The 17,607-nt window shown below is 42.8% G+C and overlaps 3 protein-coding genes across 4 annotated transcripts in view; 1 reads left to right on the top strand and 2 right to left on the bottom strand.

Annotated features, from left to right (window-relative positions):
- Positions 1-12,765, top strand: part of chrnb2 (cholinergic receptor, nicotinic, beta 2) — a 22,633-nt gene extending 9,868 nt beyond the window's left edge. The window contains exons 1-6 of one of the 2 annotated variants that reach the window (XM_010787032.1): positions 966-1,200; positions 1,429-1,574; positions 3,024-3,068; positions 5,545-5,654; positions 7,478-8,603; positions 10,441-12,765. In XM_010787032.1, coding sequence (XP_010785334.1) covers positions 1,194-1,200; positions 1,429-1,574; positions 3,024-3,068; positions 5,545-5,654; positions 7,478-8,603; positions 10,441-10,593 — 1,587 coding nt within the window. In that variant the 5' untranslated portion in view covers positions 966-1,193 and the 3' untranslated portion in view covers positions 10,594-12,765. Of the gene's footprint in view, positions 1-965; positions 1,201-1,428; positions 1,575-3,023; positions 3,069-5,544; positions 5,655-7,477; positions 8,604-10,440 lie in introns of those variants that run through there. The other variant, XM_010787031.1, reaches the window with a different exon arrangement.
- Positions 12,766-13,408: 643 nt separating this feature from the next.
- Positions 13,409-15,154, bottom strand: s100t (S100 calcium binding protein T). Its single transcript, XM_010787033.1, has 3 exons — positions 15,114-15,154; positions 14,014-14,176; positions 13,409-13,923 (listed from the first exon to the last, which is right to left on the bottom strand). Exons 2-3 carry the CDS (start codon positions 14,173-14,175, stop codon positions 13,762-13,764), a joined length of 324 nt encoding a protein of 107 aa, XP_010785335.1. The 5' UTR covers position 14,176; positions 15,114-15,154; the 3' UTR covers positions 13,409-13,761.
- Positions 15,155-16,381: 1,227 nt separating this feature from the next.
- LOC104959167 (protein S100-A16) lies at positions 16,382-17,140 on the bottom strand. The gene is made up of 2 exons (XM_010787034.1): positions 16,962-17,140; positions 16,382-16,846 (listed from the first exon to the last, which is right to left on the bottom strand). The coding sequence occupies exons 1-2, from the start codon at positions 17,079-17,081 to the stop codon at positions 16,691-16,693; spliced, it is 276 nt and encodes a 91-aa protein (XP_010785336.1). The 5' UTR covers positions 17,082-17,140; the 3' UTR covers positions 16,382-16,690.
- Positions 17,141-17,607: the final 467 nt, after the last annotated feature.

The following is a 17,607-nucleotide window of genomic DNA, read 5'->3' as shown; positions in this document are numbered from 1 at the left end:
GGGGGGTCTCAGGAGCTCAGAAACACATTCAGATGGAAAAGGTGAAAAACAGGAAAGATAGTTGAGCATGTTTAAAGTTTTTCATTTCAAATTTAAAGGGATATTCCATATTTTTACATCATTATGGCATCAAATCCTTCGTATTTTTTATTTCAAAATGTTCATGTTCTTTTTTGATTATATTAATTATCAATTTTTTATTTGGTCATTTGTAAATACTAATCAGAATTTCCAAAAGCCTTAGATAATGTTAATTATAATTGCTTGTTTAGTCCAAACCCAATTATATATAAATTATAAATAATAATGTTACCATTGTAGACAATAGAATAAATTACCAATTGTTAATATAGACAATTAAGTGTTCTTTTTGTGCATATTATGCATATAATAGAGGTAAATAAAGGTTAAGAAGGAGTTGTCTAGGATCTGTTTAGGTCTTTGTATTTTATTCTATATTATGTGTTCTCTTTTCCCCTTTTGAATTGTTTTTTTTATTTTCTGTTATAGTCTTTGTTTGTGTTTGAATTGTCTGAATTGTGAAATTGTGAACATCCAAATAACTGTGTTAATCTTACTAACATTCACTTTTACTTTTTTTTCCCGCCCCGTTAATAGCCTCTAAAATATCAAGTTTAAACATGACATCCTTGGTACCAAGTTAACAGCCTGTGTTCGTCTTCAGGGGCAACGTGTGAGGGAATTGTGACAAGGGAAAGAGGTAGCTCAGGAGCGAGCAGATGCCAGAGAGGCAGGGAGTGAGTAGCGGAGAGGGAGGCAGGAAGGAGGAGGTGCAGAACAGTTGTTTTTCTCCATGCGTCGTGTCTCTCAGTGAAAGACCTCCCCTCCTGTGTGCTGTTGTGACAGCTCTGCCTGAACCCAACCACTCACACTGATACAGTCTGCTACAGAAGGAGGACAGGGGGAGGACGGAGGGGGAAAGACAGGGGAAGGGACGTGAGAGATGAAGTGAAAATAACCCAAAGCTACAAAAGACTGGCAGTTGGAAAGAAGTGCAACACAGCAGAGGAGAATAAAAAGAGACAGGGCAGAAGCACGAAGAGAGCGATAAAGACAGAAACGACAGCGATAGAGACATTCAGACTGGTTGACTCATTCTTATGATGTCACATCTTGTAAGAAGTGTGTATCAAGCTGTGCTGATGTGCTCCAGCCGGCAGTGATGACGAGTAATGCATGGTACAAAGGCTTTGCATTCTCCATACACATGGATAGCCAGCTCTCAATGCCTGCAGTGACGGCAGTGGCCAAACACAGAAACCCAACAGCAACACTGATTTCCTGCTTGTTATACTATGTATCCAACACGATAAAAAGTATCTTGCCAAGTGCCAAGAGAGACACAGATGGCTGCACAACTTTTGACTCATGATAGAGGCAGATGATGATCATGTGTTCTCATTACAGGAGGCCTGGGGGCAGACACAGAGGAACGTTTGGTGGAGCATCTCCTAAACCCGGCCCACTACAACAAACTGATCCGTCCTGCCACTAATGGCTCCGAGCTGGTTACCGTGCAGCTGATGGTGTCGCTGGCCCAGCTCATCAGCGTGGTGAGTGTGCACGTTACACACACCCAAACACAAACTGTGTGCACCTTTCACAGCAGTCCAGGATGTTACTCATCATTTTATTTTGGTTACATGAAAGATGCAGAACTCCGAATGATGTTCTTTAGATGGTGTTTGTTAGGGGCAAGCACTGCACTACACACTGCATGTGGTTCATGCTGGATAATTTTACTTAAAGGGGACCTATCATGCAAAATGCACTTTGTGATGTCTTTTATACAATATATGTGTCCCCGGAGCGTCGGGGAACTCACGCAGCGTCAGAAAATAGAACCCTCTCTTTTCCTCCGTACCCAAATCTTTTAAAAACGGGTGTACAACGAGCGGATGCAGATTCCATCCGGACTGACGTCAAATCGGCAGCGGACCCACAGAAAGTTGCTTTTGCTATCAGAAACAATGCATGACGTGCTTTGGACGTAATCTCATCTTTGTTTACATTAGCAAGCCTCGCTAACACTCAGAGCTAACCTGTACTGAAGAGCACATGTGTTTAAAAAGCAGGAAATAAAAAAAGAACTCACCTTGTGATAAACCTGCAAGAGAAAAAGCATTTGAGCTCCATACTGTTTCAGAAATAATCTTTGATGTGGTTTAAACAGGATGGCGTTTTATCACAACCGAATTTAACTTTATACCTGGTAGAATTCTGATCAGGCATTAGCTCCGCCACCTCTTCTTTTTTTGTTCAAGCTAAGCACCCATGATCTGCGTTTCTCTAACAGGGCTTCAAAAGAGGGGTTTGAGCAATATGAGGCATACACAATGGGTGATCTGTTTGGTAATTCGAAAAGAAAACTTCACAAACATGTTTTGTATAGGTATGGCCCTACAATGTATTTTTTAAAATATAGCATGATAGGTCCACTTTAAACTGATGGTTTGTATTGGTGTCTCGTGGTTCAAGAATTAGGTTGTCTAATGATGGAACTCTAAGGAAACATCGAGTCAGTGTGATAATGATTTAGCCTTTAGCTCAAGGCTTGATCTGTTCACCAAGCTTCATGGACATCTAGGCATGGCATTTTGAGAATATATTTTATAAAGACAGGAAAACAACCAGTTGTGGAAGAAGTATTTAGATCTTATACACAAGTAGCAATACAAAACATATACATAATCTTACTAGTAACAACCCTATTTAGTGATGTCATTATAGGGATTGAAGTTTTTTTTGCAGAAAGTTTAATGGGGATCAGGAGTTAGAAATAGATTTATCAAGCAATAAAGATGCTTTAAGCTGGTATTTTGCAGACTTGTCTCAACCTATATTGACTTAAGGTCACGATACCTCGGCTTTGCTAAAAACAAGTTGATTCCTTTTTTTATTTTACGCACGTCCTGTATCATTGTATCTTTTCTGAAGTGCTGTAATGAATCAGTGACGTACTTTGATACACTTTGTAATGCATATTTATTCTCTTTCTGCAGCATGAACGAGAGCAGGTGATGACCACCAATGTCTGGCTCACACAGGTGAGACTTCCCACTCTTCTCTTCATCTTACAATAATGTCCTTTTAAAGTAAACACCGTGCTATAAAGAGGGAAAATACCCTATATAGCAGAAAGAAAATGAAATTGTAGGCCTTGTCATGGTAATGTAGGGCCACCGTTCTAGGGGAGAAACCAGAATAAAGATGGCTGAATAAGCAAACATGTATCATGTCGGTCACTGACTAATAGTCCGTATCAAAAAGACAGAGCCATGCATTCAATATTGCTTTTTCGATGCTAGACCTTAAATATCACAGTTTTACTGCCAGGTCATTGGAAGTTCATCACACACTTCAAGGGATGCGGATGGTGTTTGGACTAATATTCCCTTTCTAATATAACAACAGTTAGCATGTTGATTTACATTATATAATCATGGACCAGCTGCTGGAGGGGACAGATGCATCCCCCCGCTCTATATGTTTTACTGTTTGTGGATGTGCAGCGTCTAATCCTGTTCCCCTCGTGTATAGCAGCAGTTAGTGTCCGATAGTGGCAGAGACATCTAACACCTCCTTCAAAAACCTGACGTGAGAAATATCAGAAATTGTTTGACCACATGTGCAAAAAAACTCACACAAATACTGAACCCTTGTTTCTCAGCTGGTGAATTTGACAGTTTATGCTTAGCTATAACTGTGAGTAATGTGACCCTCGTTGAGCTGCTACCCTCTTCTACATGGCTGGCTCTCCATATGCTTACAGCTGAGGCCTGAAACATGGTAAAGCATGTAGGTGTTCACATTTACACACTAGATATACAAATGCATTTACCCACACAACGTCAACATATGTGCTTGCTTTGAGGGCACATGTTACACAGCCGTGTCTTTAATTTGGGGGTATATTTAGATCTACAGTGGTGGTTCTCAACTGGTGGGTCGCGGACCCGTTTAGAGTGGGTCGCGGATGTGTGAGTGAAGAATTTCTTTTGAAAAAAAATACTTTTATTTTGAAGGCCCAATTTTCTAACGCTGTGCATGCAGTAGGCGTTGGACTGGAAGTACCGGAGACCAGTAGTCACGTAGTGATCATCTTCTCAATAAAACATCTTGATGTTTTTTCGAGTCTTCTGGCCAATCAGAATCAAGATTGTTGCCGGAAGTCCCCACGGAGAATAACTTTGCGGTAGAACTATTCTTTATACATCCATGGGTTCAACAACTTCAGATAAAAATGAACAAATAATGAAATATGACCCCCGGTTTGATGATTGACAGGTCACAGAACAATGGGGACACAGACTATCTCCTCTTTGCTCTTCTCTCTGTGAGGGGCAGCAAGCTGTCAGAACTAAGTGAAAAACAAACAACGGCATAAAATATTATTAATATGTCGGGTAGTAATAGATTTATTTATTTTCTTCTCAGAGTGTACCAGAATGCGTAGTTTATGTTAGTATTTCTAAAAATCTCCTGGGGGAGAATCCCCCCAGAACCCCCTTCTGGGGATGGGTTTTCAGCATGTGTGACTTTTCATACAGTTCAGCTTTGATTCCAACATCTCATAAACCTTTTTTAAAAGCATACTTTAGTTCTGTTCACTTTAATTAATATTGTATGCTGAAAAGCGTATATTACAGCACGATTTTTTGTTGAATAGATTTGAATGCTTCAAAATGTTGGGTCGCGATCTATTGACCAAGTAAAAAGTGGGTCCCGAGGCCTGACCAGTTGAGAACCACTGATCTACAGTATATGAACATTTCCCCAAACAGGCACCTGTGTTTATTGTTACCCTTGCGGATCCTGGATTTTAATTTGATTATTTATAGCTTTATGCATTTTTCTGTCAAATGTTCATGTACATACACCTGGTCCTAAGTTAGGGTTGATGGCATGAAACAGAGCGTAGAATAGCCATCAGTGCTCTATGGATCCCCCGCTATCTGTAAGCAGAGGAGCCAAGGACAGCTGTCCTGAGCCAAGACAAACGGTAATGACCACAATGCATCACAGTTAGTGCAGATGACCTAGCATGAGCATTAATGCTCCAACATGGCCATAACATATAAGGGCCAGACAAAACAGATGTTGCAGGTCGCAGAGCCTTCAATGTCAATGAGTGACACGCAGCAGACAGAACAAGATAATACTGTGTTTAAAGAAAAGGTTACACAGAGGACGCGGCGATGCCCACACACACGCAGGAAAATCCTATGCCATTTTAATCATGCTGATTGGTCTGTGGCTGGATCATTCAGGGTTGGGGTGGGAATAAGTGCTTAAATCTCTCTCTTTGACTTATAGTAAAAAGCATGATGTAAGCGTGGAGGGACACAGCACAGGATGTTCCCCAGGCTTGTGATGCGTCATATTGACCGACTGACTGACTGACTGACTGACTGTATGACTGACTCAGAGACGAACAAAGAGACCTTCTCCTCTCAATATATCTCCTGCTGCTGTGTGATAGGTTCATGAGTTATTAAACATTTTGTTTTTATTGGCCCTCAGGAGTGGCAGGACTATCGTCTGACTTGGATCCCTGAGGAGTTTGATGGGATGTTGAAGGTCAGGCTGCCCTCAAAACACATATGGCTGCCTGACGTTGTGCTCTACAACAAGTGAGTCACTCACTCACCCTTCCTCCATCAATCCTGAAGACACACACAGGCTTGCAGATGCATGCACGATCATAAACTAAAGCACATACATTTGACAACTGATCATGTTTTTTAAAGCTAACTCTATGCTGATTTGATCCAGCTGCCGCCATTGAATGTCACTTCAGATAAGAACATCAATTATTGTATCAATGTGTAATACATGCAGGCCCGCCACTCATGACTGAACCTGTCCACTGTCATCTGATCATATCAGTCATGCTACATTACGACACAGTAGCCTACCTCCAGGCCACACTTCAAAGATGGATTTATCTGCACCTACACACACAGTCAGATACTTGTTCAGATGCATACATTTAACAACACATACATAATTAAACATATTTACACATGATCATACTTTTAAAAGTTTTTTGTTTGTTGTAAATGTTTGACATATGCTACTGTAGGGTTAGGTATTGGCAATAATTTGGAAATACAATAATCATCATGATATAGGGGTTTCGATTAAAAATATTGGGATATTAAATATATTTTTTAAATGCTGTCACGACACAACACCATAGTCCTAAGATCTGAGTAAATTGAATTCCCTTTTTTATGCCATCAGCACAGCAAGCTCAACATTTGCATATATCACAATCAAACATTCAAACACAACAGAAAAATGAATCAGTCTGTCACAAGTTTTTACCTGTAAACTTGTTTTCAAAAATGCTTTTTTAAAATGAATACAGTATCACAAAACATATATTACTAAATCAGAGTGTGTCAATATTCTTACACTCCTGTTAGAATCATTTGTGGAAATTAATATACACACCAATTTTCTTAAGGATATATAAACTATACTTAGGGATATCTAGTTCTGTTTTGCACAGTTGTTAATCTAGTCTTGAGCGTAATTACAATTAGCTTGCATGTCTGAGGCAGATGGATGCAGACCACTTGTCTCAATGAAATGGAAACAGAGTGTCAGCCTACAGTATGTAAATCAGCTTATCAGAGTACAGTGATCTGTCTGGCCTTCTCCTCTTTCCCTGTCCCAGTCCTTACTTTACTAAAGATTAAAAGATCCCCGACCTGCAGACCTCTGGATAAAATGATCCTGTTAATCCCATGAAACCCAGGTCGACACGTTATCTTCCATATCCTCTCACTGCCTGGAACTCCTCTCAAAGTAAACAGGACCATTAGCACAGCAAACAGCACAACTAGAGGTGCTAATTCCAAAGTCTCAACTAGTTTTTATATGTATATTTGGAGGAAAGTGGATGTTTCTGAGAGTACACTTTGCCAGGTGGGTCTTGTGTTATCAATGAAAAATAATGAATTATGGTTTTGCAAATGTCAAATCCCCAATCATTAATTAGTTCACTTTTCAAATGCTTTAATAAAATGGAAACCCTATCTAAAGCTTTAATGTTTTCAACCAACTTCTGAACAAAGTGTCTAATTCGAGCCGTTTTACTCGATCCAGTGTGACCTGTGAGCTGTGTTTCTGTCTAGACTGCCTGCTCTTCCTGTTCCTTGTATTTGTAGAACAGGTGTGTGTGAGTCAAGATCCTCTGCATCTGTGTGTGTGTGTGTGTGTGTGTGTGTGTGTGTGTGTGTGTGTGTGTGTGTGTGTGTGTGTGTGTGTGTGTGTGTCCTGGAGCTCTTTAATGAACCTGTGTTGCATAATGAGATGCGTGATGTTCCACTGTTCGTAAGACTTAGGGGGAAAAATCTTATTAAAGTTGTTTCTTTAAATAGACGTTTTTTGTATGTCTGACATTACTTTGTTCTGTCTCTCTCCTCTCCATCTTCATCCCTCTCAGTGCTGATGGGGTGTACGAGGTGTCGTTCTACTCTAACGCGGTGGTGTCCCACGATGGCAGTATCTTCTGGTTGCCCCCGGCCATCTACAAATCCGCCTGTAAGATCGAGGTGAAGCACTTCCCCTTCGACCAGCAGAACTGCACGCTGCGCTTCCGCTCCTGGACCTACGACCGCACCGAGATCGATCTGGTGCTTCGAGCTGACGTGGCCAGCATGGACGACTTCACGCCCAGCGGTGAGTGGGACATCATCGCGCTGCCAGGCAGACGAAACGAGAACCCGGCCGACCCCACCTACGTTGACATCACGTACGACTTCATCATTCGCAGGAAGCCTCTTTTTTACACCATCAACCTCATCATCCCGTGTGTGCTCATCACCTCTCTGGCCATCCTGGTGTTCTACCTGCCCTCCGACTGTGGAGAGAAGATGACGCTCTGCATCTCCGTGCTGCTCGCCCTCACTGTGTTCCTGCTGCTGATCTCCAAGATCGTCCCCCCCACTTCTCTAGACGTCCCTCTGGTGGGGAAGTACTTAATGTTCACTATGGTCCTCGTGACTTTCTCTATCGTCACCAGCGTGTGTGTGCTCAATGTGCACCACCGCTCCCCCACCACACACACCATGCCCCCCTGGGTTAAACTGGTGTTCCTCAACAAGCTCCCTGCTTTGCTCTTCATGCGGCAGCCCAGGAACAGCTGTGAGCGCCAGCGGCTGCGCCAGCGAAGACGGGCACAGGAGCAGAAGGAGGGGGGGCGCAGTGGGGAAGCAGGGGCCCTGATGGTGGGGCTCGGGCTGGGCAACGCTGGGGGGAGCGGAGGGGGGACCTCCACAGGGGTGTTCAGCAAGGAGGACAGTGAGCCTTGTACCTGCTATGTGAACCGGGCGTCTGTTAAACAGTTCGGAGGGGATCTGGGAGGAGCAGGAGGGTCCATGGATGGTCTGAACAGGGTGAGGGAGAGCCGGGAGGGGGGCGCTGGAAACGTGCCCCGGGGGAAGCAGGCGGCTGGAGGACCTGCTCTGACTCAGACCCTGCTGGCTCAAGCCTGTCCGGGCTTCGAGGAGGCCGTGGAAGGGGTTCGCTTCATCGCCAACCACATGAAGAGTGAGGATGATGATCAGAGTGTGAGTATCATATTCTGTTTGTTACCATTTACAGCATCACAGTGGTAATCTCTGTTGCCTCGACCAGTACTAGACTAGTAACAATCAGATCAGTGATATAAAGGATCATAACTATCTTGGCTGAGATTTATTTTCCTACATATTCAAATTACCCAAGTTAACATTTTAAAGAGTAAAGCTCTACTACAGATACAGTACTAGTACAAGTTTATCAGAATTGACAGTAAATTAAATATAGCAGTTGTGTTTAATTCAAGTTTGGTTAATGATATGCTCCTCTAATACATTTTATCATACTAAGAATGCACACATGACAATAAGAAACTTGAAACTTGAATTAGTGACTGTTTAATGTAAAAGCTGTAGTCACAAACACTCAGAGATGGGTGTTGGGTGGTTCAGTTTGCCCACTTCATTATGACACACGGAAACAAAAATAAAAATTCAGATTAACTCCTGTTTGGTACCTGTCCAGCAGTCAACAAAGACAGACACGTATTTAGGGATTTGAGTAAGTATACTGGAGCACATGCTCTGCTGATACATTACCGCTCTACTGTGAGAGTCCTGGACAGACCAGCAATCATTTGTGAGGCAGTTGAAGCACAACAGACCAAACATCCTCATTAACACAGACGGGCACAGTGAGTGATTAGCTGATGAACACAGTGGAGCATTTAGCAGCTAAAGAGACAGATATTCCTGGTTTGTATAAACTAAAACAGCTATGAATGAATATTGTACTAAATATTGTCAGGTAGCCAAAAACAAAAATGCTAATGTGGTGCCATGACTGCTGGATTTGCAAATAAGCAACAGTTAGCTAATACGTTCACTAAATCAATTTTATGATCCAATAATGTCAATGTTTGTTTACAGCTTTTTGCTCTGTGTCCAAGTTGTCCTAAAAAAGAGCCCTAAATGTAAGCTTAAATAACTAAACACATAAAAAAAATGTTTAACTAGATTATTTAAATGAAACACAAAAACACAAAGTGATGGCGAGGCCAATAAATCCTTTATTGCTGTAGTTTACAGCTTTGCACACTCTTATACAGATATACCTGTAATACACAGTTACCAGACTGCTGATGTATCACTTGGGCTGCTCTCCATTTTAAAACAAATATATTATCTTGTCTCTCTGTGGATAAAATCATAGCATAAATTATTCTACTTTATCTGCACATTACAAGCCATTAAAAGCATCATGAGCCGCACAGATTTGTCCTTTCAGGGTATCAAGTTATAGAGACGATCAAGCGGAGCAGCTCTGCCATTTTAAACGCATGGGGGAATACACCAGAGCATAAGCAAGGGAGACAGATCTGATGACGTAATCATATCTCTCTGAATATTCAACACAGACATGTAATTATAGCGGCGGCGGCATGACGTGTGCATAGAGAAGGAGTACAACAGGAGAAGTGCAGGAATGGAGGAACCACAACGGTTTATCTCTTATCCTCAAGACATCTTAGGGGACCAGCCCTGAATGAAAGAAGCCGACATGGGAAATAATAATCCTCCGTTATTCTGTCCGTCATCCACATTGTTACCATCCCGTTGCCATGTGAACTGCTGTATAAAAAAACACCTTCTCCTGCCTCAGTTTACCCTCCCCCTCCTCCTCCTCCAAGTCATCATCTCAGGGGTTTGAGTATCAGCCCCCTTTCTTTCTGCCCTCCATCACTTTCTCAACTCTTCTCCTCCTCATCAGAGTCTCGGCTCACTGGGAGAGACAGGGGGGGAGTTAGAGAGTGAACGGTGGGTTTCTACTCCTTTTAATCTGTTTCTCCACCCCCTCCTGACCTCTTTTGTTCCTCTGTATCCACAGGTGAGCGAGGACTGGAAGTACGTTGCCATGGTGATTGACCGCCTCTTCCTGTGGATCTTCGTGTTTGTGTGTGTGTTCGGCACGCTGGGCATGTTCACTCAGCCGCTCTACCAGAATTACACAGTCAAGACCATCACCAGCTCGCCAGGCTGACCGTCTGCAGGCCGAGGACACGCCCACCTGACAGCCCCTCCCCCCCCCGGCCAATCAGCACAGCAGGACAAAAGGCCAGAGGTGGGGCTGGGGTTGCGGGGGGGCGGGGCTGGGTGGTCTGGGTTTTATTGTGTCTCTTGAACTGAAAAACCAGGACTAGAACTGAACAGCAATCACGCCCATTACCTTTATAGTAACGTTTTTGCAACGAACAAGGAAAACACAATCATACTCTTACCTGCAGTTTTTAGGCCAGATGTTTAATGGACTGACCTCCCTTTTCTGCTGGAAAGGTGCCTCCCTGCTCTGCTCTCCACTCAGTTATGGAGAGAGGATTTACTCCTCGTCGAACCTTACGCCAGCTTATTAACAGTTTCATCTCGAAACTGTCTGCTTATCGACACATGACATGCCCTCCTTCAACTATGACATTACACATTCTCAACATTGACTGATGTCAGAGGGAGCTAATCAGAAAGGGAAGGATGGTTCATATCAAGGTTCTTAAAGGTTTATTTTCTTTTTTGAAGTCACTACAGAACTGATTCAGTATATTTTACCATAGCATAGCAGATTACCACAGTATAGCATTAGTAATATATTATTACAATTTCTCTATGTGTTAGCTGATGCAAGGGTGAGATGCTGAGACAGAGGATAAGGTGTGTTGTATGATTGTATAGATTAAACAAGAATGTGATACAAACTGTACTACACAGCCTGTGGTGCGCACACAAACACAACATGTGTACAAGCAACAGTTTTAGGATAATACAGAGAGGGGACTTTAATTAAAGACAGAGTGAGGTTGCATTATTCAGTGAGAGGATAAAGTAATAGATGCATGGACAGAGTTATGCACATTAAGTAGAAGACAACAGGAGCCAGGGAGCCCAGCTGCTATGAGATGAGTTCAGCTGCAGAGAAACTGTGGAATCTGAGCCAAGATGGTGGACAGGACCACCTCTATGATGGACAGCGGAGCATGATTTCCCTGAGATGGAGTTTCCCGAGCTCAGTAGAGATGGAGTAAATATCAGTGTTTGGAAAAGTAACGTTTAAATCAAATTATATTGATTGAAGAAAGGGAATTCTATCATGGAAATGAAGCTATTATGTGTGTTAATATGTCATTTCATATTTCAGTATGTAATGTTCTGAGCATATGTATGCGCGTGTGTATGTATGTGTATGCGTGCCCCACATCCCGATGCATCACATCTGCCAGATTCCATGTTCAGAAGATAAACTGTATGTGTGTCTTCCCCTCCTTTCTATTTATATCTGGCAACCTCTCTCCAGTTTACTCTCCTCTATCTGGTCTTCCATGGACAAACACATTTCTGACATTTAGTCCAATTAGAATAATGGTTACCTACTATCTCTATTCACTACAGTAGTTTTCCTTTTCAGCACAGACTGGCTGATTCTTCTTACTCCCATGTTCCCTTACAACCAAGCGAGAAGCAAAAGGCCTTTTCAGGCATGCAGGGAGTGGGGGGTGAATTAAAATTTAAATAAACAAGAGAGAAATGACAAGAGGGCCGAAGCTGAGGCAGTCGCACTAGGCAATAAGTTGCAGATGCAGGATAAAGAAGAACAGATATGTAATATTGCAAATGTTTTTGACTATATAATAAGGTTACAGACTGAATAAAAACAGGATAATATCACCAAGCAAGCACAATCCAGATAGCGAGGAGGAATAAAGAGGGATAGGCGGAGACAAAAGACTGTTAGTATTGTTACACCATGGAAAAGCCACTATAAACTCTGGAGAAATGCTGTCTAATCCTCAGTCACTTGCTGCAAGATTCCTCGGCTTTTAACGGTTGCGTGGCCAAGTCTGCAGCTCAGCTCTGTTCGGGACTGGGAGCTCTCTCTTTCTGTCTCTAGAGGATGGGATTACCCTGGGGGGGGATTCCTGACAGATCCCGAACAAGTGTGAAAAGCCTATCAGAGACCTGTGAAAACTGTAGCCTGCATGGCTCCACATGGACAAAGTGCTGCTGTCCACTCTCTCTCTCTCTCTTTGACCTTTCCACTCTCCTTCATTTCTTCTCACTTGCTTTCTCATCATGCTCCCCCATATTTCACCCTTCTCCTTCCTGACTCAAATCTGCTCCTGTGCACACCTTAACCAGTCCAATAAAGGTTGTAGGTTCAGATTAATCAAAGTGCGTTTGTGTGCCATGTTTTCTTTCTCTCTCTCTCCAACACACCCAAACATACCCTGTAGTCTGTAATTAAGTGTATTACTCAAACTTCCTCTCAATCATATACCACAGGATAGAAAGAAAGAAAGAGACGTTTCCTGGCTTTCTAATGTCCAGGCTGGTAACTTCCTTTTCATATACTCTCTCACACACACACACACACACACACACACACACACACACACACACACACACACACACACACACACACACACACACACACACACACACACACACACCTTCACACTCCTTTTGTGCTTTCTTTCTTCAGGGTTTTTAAACAATTATGGGTGTAGGGCCCAGATCACTTTACGTTTTTTCATTATTCTGCTTTAAAAACAGGAGTCTGTCCCTACATCTAAACACCAAATTACCTGATGAATATCACACCATATCAGAACTTAAACAACCTCCAATACTATCTATTTCATTATTACTATATAGATACGTCTTTGCCCAGGATTCATAGATGTGTCTCCATATCTATCCCCAATGCAGTAATCCTCTATCAGACTCAATTGAGGGCCACTTGCTGCCCCCTGGTGTCCATCATGTGTTCACACTCATCCTCTCTACTGTAATAAGTACAACTCACAGCGTTATGTTTGAGTCACATTTATTCTTTCCAGGGAGGTTTTTCTTTGCTTTGAATGTGTTACAAAATACATGAACAGAAAAAAAGAATGTAACAATGACAGGTGCTGAAATGGACTTAAACTCTCCAGATGTTCACATTGCAATAAATACTGTTAGGAATGGATTGATTGGACATTGCAGACAAATACACACACACCCAACATGTACTGCTCTAGTGACTATCATTTAATGTGTGAGAGTGTGTGTGTATTTGTGAAGTCCATGACAGGATGTCCTTCTCTCCTGTCCGAACTGTTTCCTCCCTGGAGCTTTTCGGGTGTTTTGCAGAGTGGACGTCCTTGTGCAGAGGGCGTGTTCACTTCTTCGTGGGCTTGTCGTTGAACTCCAGGAAGAAGTCGTTACAGGCCACGGTAAGAGCTCCGACCAGGATGATGAACTCAGTGAAATCTACCTCTCCGTCATTGTTGGAATCCAGGTCTCCCATTACCCTATCCACTGCCTCCTTATCCTGAGCGTTCTGCAGGAGAGAAAACAGAAATGAGGGGCTGAATCTATTTAACACATGAGTAACTTTGCATCTAGTTCTCCTCACTATCTCCTCTCTTACCCCCAGGTAGTTGCCGAGCTCTGCGGTGAGCATCTCTTTGAGCTCAGCCCTGCTCAGTGTGTATTTGTCCCCCTCGTTTCCAGAGTACTTGTGGAAGGTCTGGATCAAGAGCTGCATGGCGTTCTCCAGGGTGGAGGCGTTCTCTGGGTTGGGCAAAGACATTCTGTAGAAGGACAGAAAAGAAGGAGGGTTAGAGAAGGCGAGAGCAAGCAAAGTCCTGCCTGAATAAACTATTTGTAGCATGGAGTAAAAACGTGCTGGAATCAATCAAAATGCTTTTTTGGTTGCTCTCTGTCGCTCGTTGTCTCTTTATCCCTTCTAAGACACACTGCTAACTGAGATAGCTAGAAACAGATCCATTATGAGTTCAATCTATCTGGATAAAGCAGAGGTGGAGAGTCTGAAACCCTGCACAGCCCTGGAGGCAATTCGTTCCGTTTCCTCATCAAAAGTGTTTCCTCCCTGACAGTTGTCCTGATAAGATTCTGCTAGAGATTAAAATGATCCTCAATCTGTTTGTTGCTTTGCCCCTGCAAGAGGACCTCTGGGAGTCAGAACATAGACAGCAGCCGGACATGTGAGCCAGCTGATAAGAGTGAAACTCTAAGCTGGCGAAACAACCCAACCAGTGGAGGAGATGTAACCAGGACACGCAGAGGGAACCTGATCCGGATTTTACTTTAGCTCCACCGGACGGCAGAAAGAAAACAAAGACAGGTGTAAGTCTTTGCCTTTCCTGAACCTTCCTCACCTCTGAACTGTAAAAGAGTTTTCCTAACTTTCACTCACATCCTACATCAGTTTCTCAATGTGGACACAATGTTACAAAGTGTCATGGATCAACAGAATGACAAAAACTTATCAGAGACATTTTTGGTAAGCTTTGTTCAAGATACACAAAGGATTCATATCTTATCCTAAAAACACAGAAAGCATCTTTGTTGATGAATTGCACAAGCACATCCAACAAGCAGTTCACCTACAGATAGCATCGTGTATTGGATGCACCCTCAAAAATCTACTTTAAGAGTAGAAATCGTAAGAAATAACGAAACAGAGACAGAGTTAAAGTCTGCCCCCTACATACTGTACATTCTTACCTGAATGGAGGGCGAGTGATGGCCTGCAGGTCAGGTGCAGAGAGAAGGCAAGAGCGAGTGATGAGGAGGATCAGCAGGACAACGTCTTAAATACATCACTCACTCCACCCATCCCACCTATCCCTTCCTCCCCTCTCCCTCTCCCTCCTTCCACCTGTCGCCCCCCTTCCCTCTCCCCCTTCTTCTCTCCTCCTTCTCTGTTTACGCATAAGACACCTGCTATCCCCTAAAAAGACACAGGAAAGATCCACCTGCCCCCCTCGAGAAAGAAAAAAAATGGTACTATGACTACAGCATTAGGTCAATTGAAGTACCCATAATAAAAACACAAGCCCCACTAAAAACAATTGTGTAATTCACATCTAGACTCGTTATTGTACGGTAAGATAGAAGTTTAAATTGAGTTTGTGACTGATACAGTATCCAAAGGATTATTGTAGCACAGATGAATGGAGCCATCACACCTGGCAGCCATGCAGTGAAATCCCCATACAAAGACCGCAAAACACACACAAAGGAAAAGAACATGCTAATACACACACGCGCACACATGCAGGCACACTCACACATACAAACACACACACATTTTCAAAAAACACATACACACCTAAACCTCTAAAAAATGCAAGCAGTACAATGGATACAGAGAGAGCCAAAGGGCTTTGCATGAAAAGTAAAGGAAGAGCACAAATAAATTACATGAAAAAACATATGATCATGTTGAATGAATGTTCTTGAAGCTCATATTCTCTAAAGCAAACAACATCAACATTAATGCACGACCACTGCAGGATGTTATGAAATGTATGTTTGATCAGCCTTGGGGGTAAGTGCATCTTCATGTTAGTGTGCCGTCGCAGCAGTATATTGTGTCAGTGAATGGGGCGGCACAGTTTGTGTGCATATCTGTATGCGCCATATGTGTGTATGTATAGTGTTGCAGAGTGGAGGATGGTGAACAATAAGAAGCGAATACTATGTTCCAGGATCTGGTTGCAATAGTTGATGCATCTAAAGGCTGCTGAGTTTGACTAGTCAGGTATGTCACAGCTATATTTAGCAAGCGTTGCTGGTAGCTATGGAAGAAGCAGGTATCATTACAGCGGGAACCTGCGGGACAATGTCAAACCATATCAGGGAAACCACGAGACACATAGCTTATTCTGTTGGGTTTCCCAGGAGTATTTTATATTGGAAGTCAATGGGTACCGTCATCACTTAAACGATTAAATGAAAATGCAACTTAAGAAAGACTCTGAGACAGATAATATAGTTTCATTGTATAAAGCTTTTATTCTGAAAACACAGTGAGTATCTGGTATATAATTGGTATAAAAAAGACACTCCCATCTTAGAGTCCTTCAATGTGTCCTTGACAGTGGAGATCAATATGGTGTGAATGAAAAAAGGCTGATCTGGACATTAAGAGCATTACACAACTGGTTGATTAACTGAATGAAAAGTATGGACTGTTTTGAAAAAATGTATATCTGATGTTTAGCATTTAGAAATCAAAAAAATATACTTAAAAATCCTCCAAAATAAATGCTGCTCCCACAAACACTGTGGTTTAACATCTATGATGCATCTGCAGTGGCTCCAGTCTTGCTCGCACTGAGGGAGGAGGCCAGGTAGCCAATCAGAGTGAGGTATTCCTGGAAGCTGACCTTTCCATCATTGTTCGCATCCAATCCGGACTGCATCTCCTTAACGGCAGAGGAGCAGTTGGTATCCTGCACACAAAAGGAAAGACAGAATAAGATCTTTGAAAACTATCATATATTCTGATGAATAATCTGTACAGCAAAGAGTGTTGTCGAAAAGGCTAAACCTTCTTTAGTTCCTTACCTGCATTAGGCCACCAAGCTTGTTCTTTACCAGCTTCTGGAAGCCGCCTCCGTTTAGGTTCTCCTTCCCCTTGGTAGAACTTAGAAACGTGGTGACCACAGTCTTTATGGCTGACTCCATATCTAAAGAGAGAGAGAGAAGAGGCGCGTTCACACCAAGTACTTTTCCCACAAAGGTTCCTGAGAACTACGATTTAGTTGCGTTCACACCAAAAAGTCCCAGGAACTAAATTAGTTATAGAGAGAACCTTTTTTACCCCCTTTTCAGTCCCTTCTAGAGAGCAGGGACCTTCGTGGGAGAAAAAGGTTCCTGTGTCTGATTGGCTGGGCGGAATGCAAACCACGCCCCGTCAAACTCCCAAAAACGTTTGTGAAGCTGCCATTTTATTATCATCGCATTGCATTATTAGCATTAGCCCAGCGCAGAAACGCAGAGAGACTAACTTATGACAACACAAAATAAAACATGGGAGCGGTGGAGATGAGGAGGTGTCGGCGTTCTGGCCATTTACTCGGAAGGCCTCAGTAGAAGCTGCCAGTCCCCAACTCCGGGAACTTCCGACCGGGGACTTCGGGTGGCAGTATACGCCGTGAATTTGTTTGCGGTGTAGTGGGGCCGACACACCCACAAACCATTTCCTCCTCAG

The sequence above is a fragment of the Notothenia coriiceps genome, unplaced genomic scaffold (assembly GCF_000735185.1).
Source record: "Notothenia coriiceps isolate Sejong01 unplaced genomic scaffold, NC01 NC01_scaffold00029967, whole genome shotgun sequence".
NCBI classification, from domain to species: Eukaryota; Metazoa; Chordata; class Actinopteri; order Perciformes; family Nototheniidae; genus Notothenia; species Notothenia coriiceps.
Note: the sequence above shows the minus strand (reverse complement) of the source record. Positions and strands in the feature narration are given on the sequence as shown.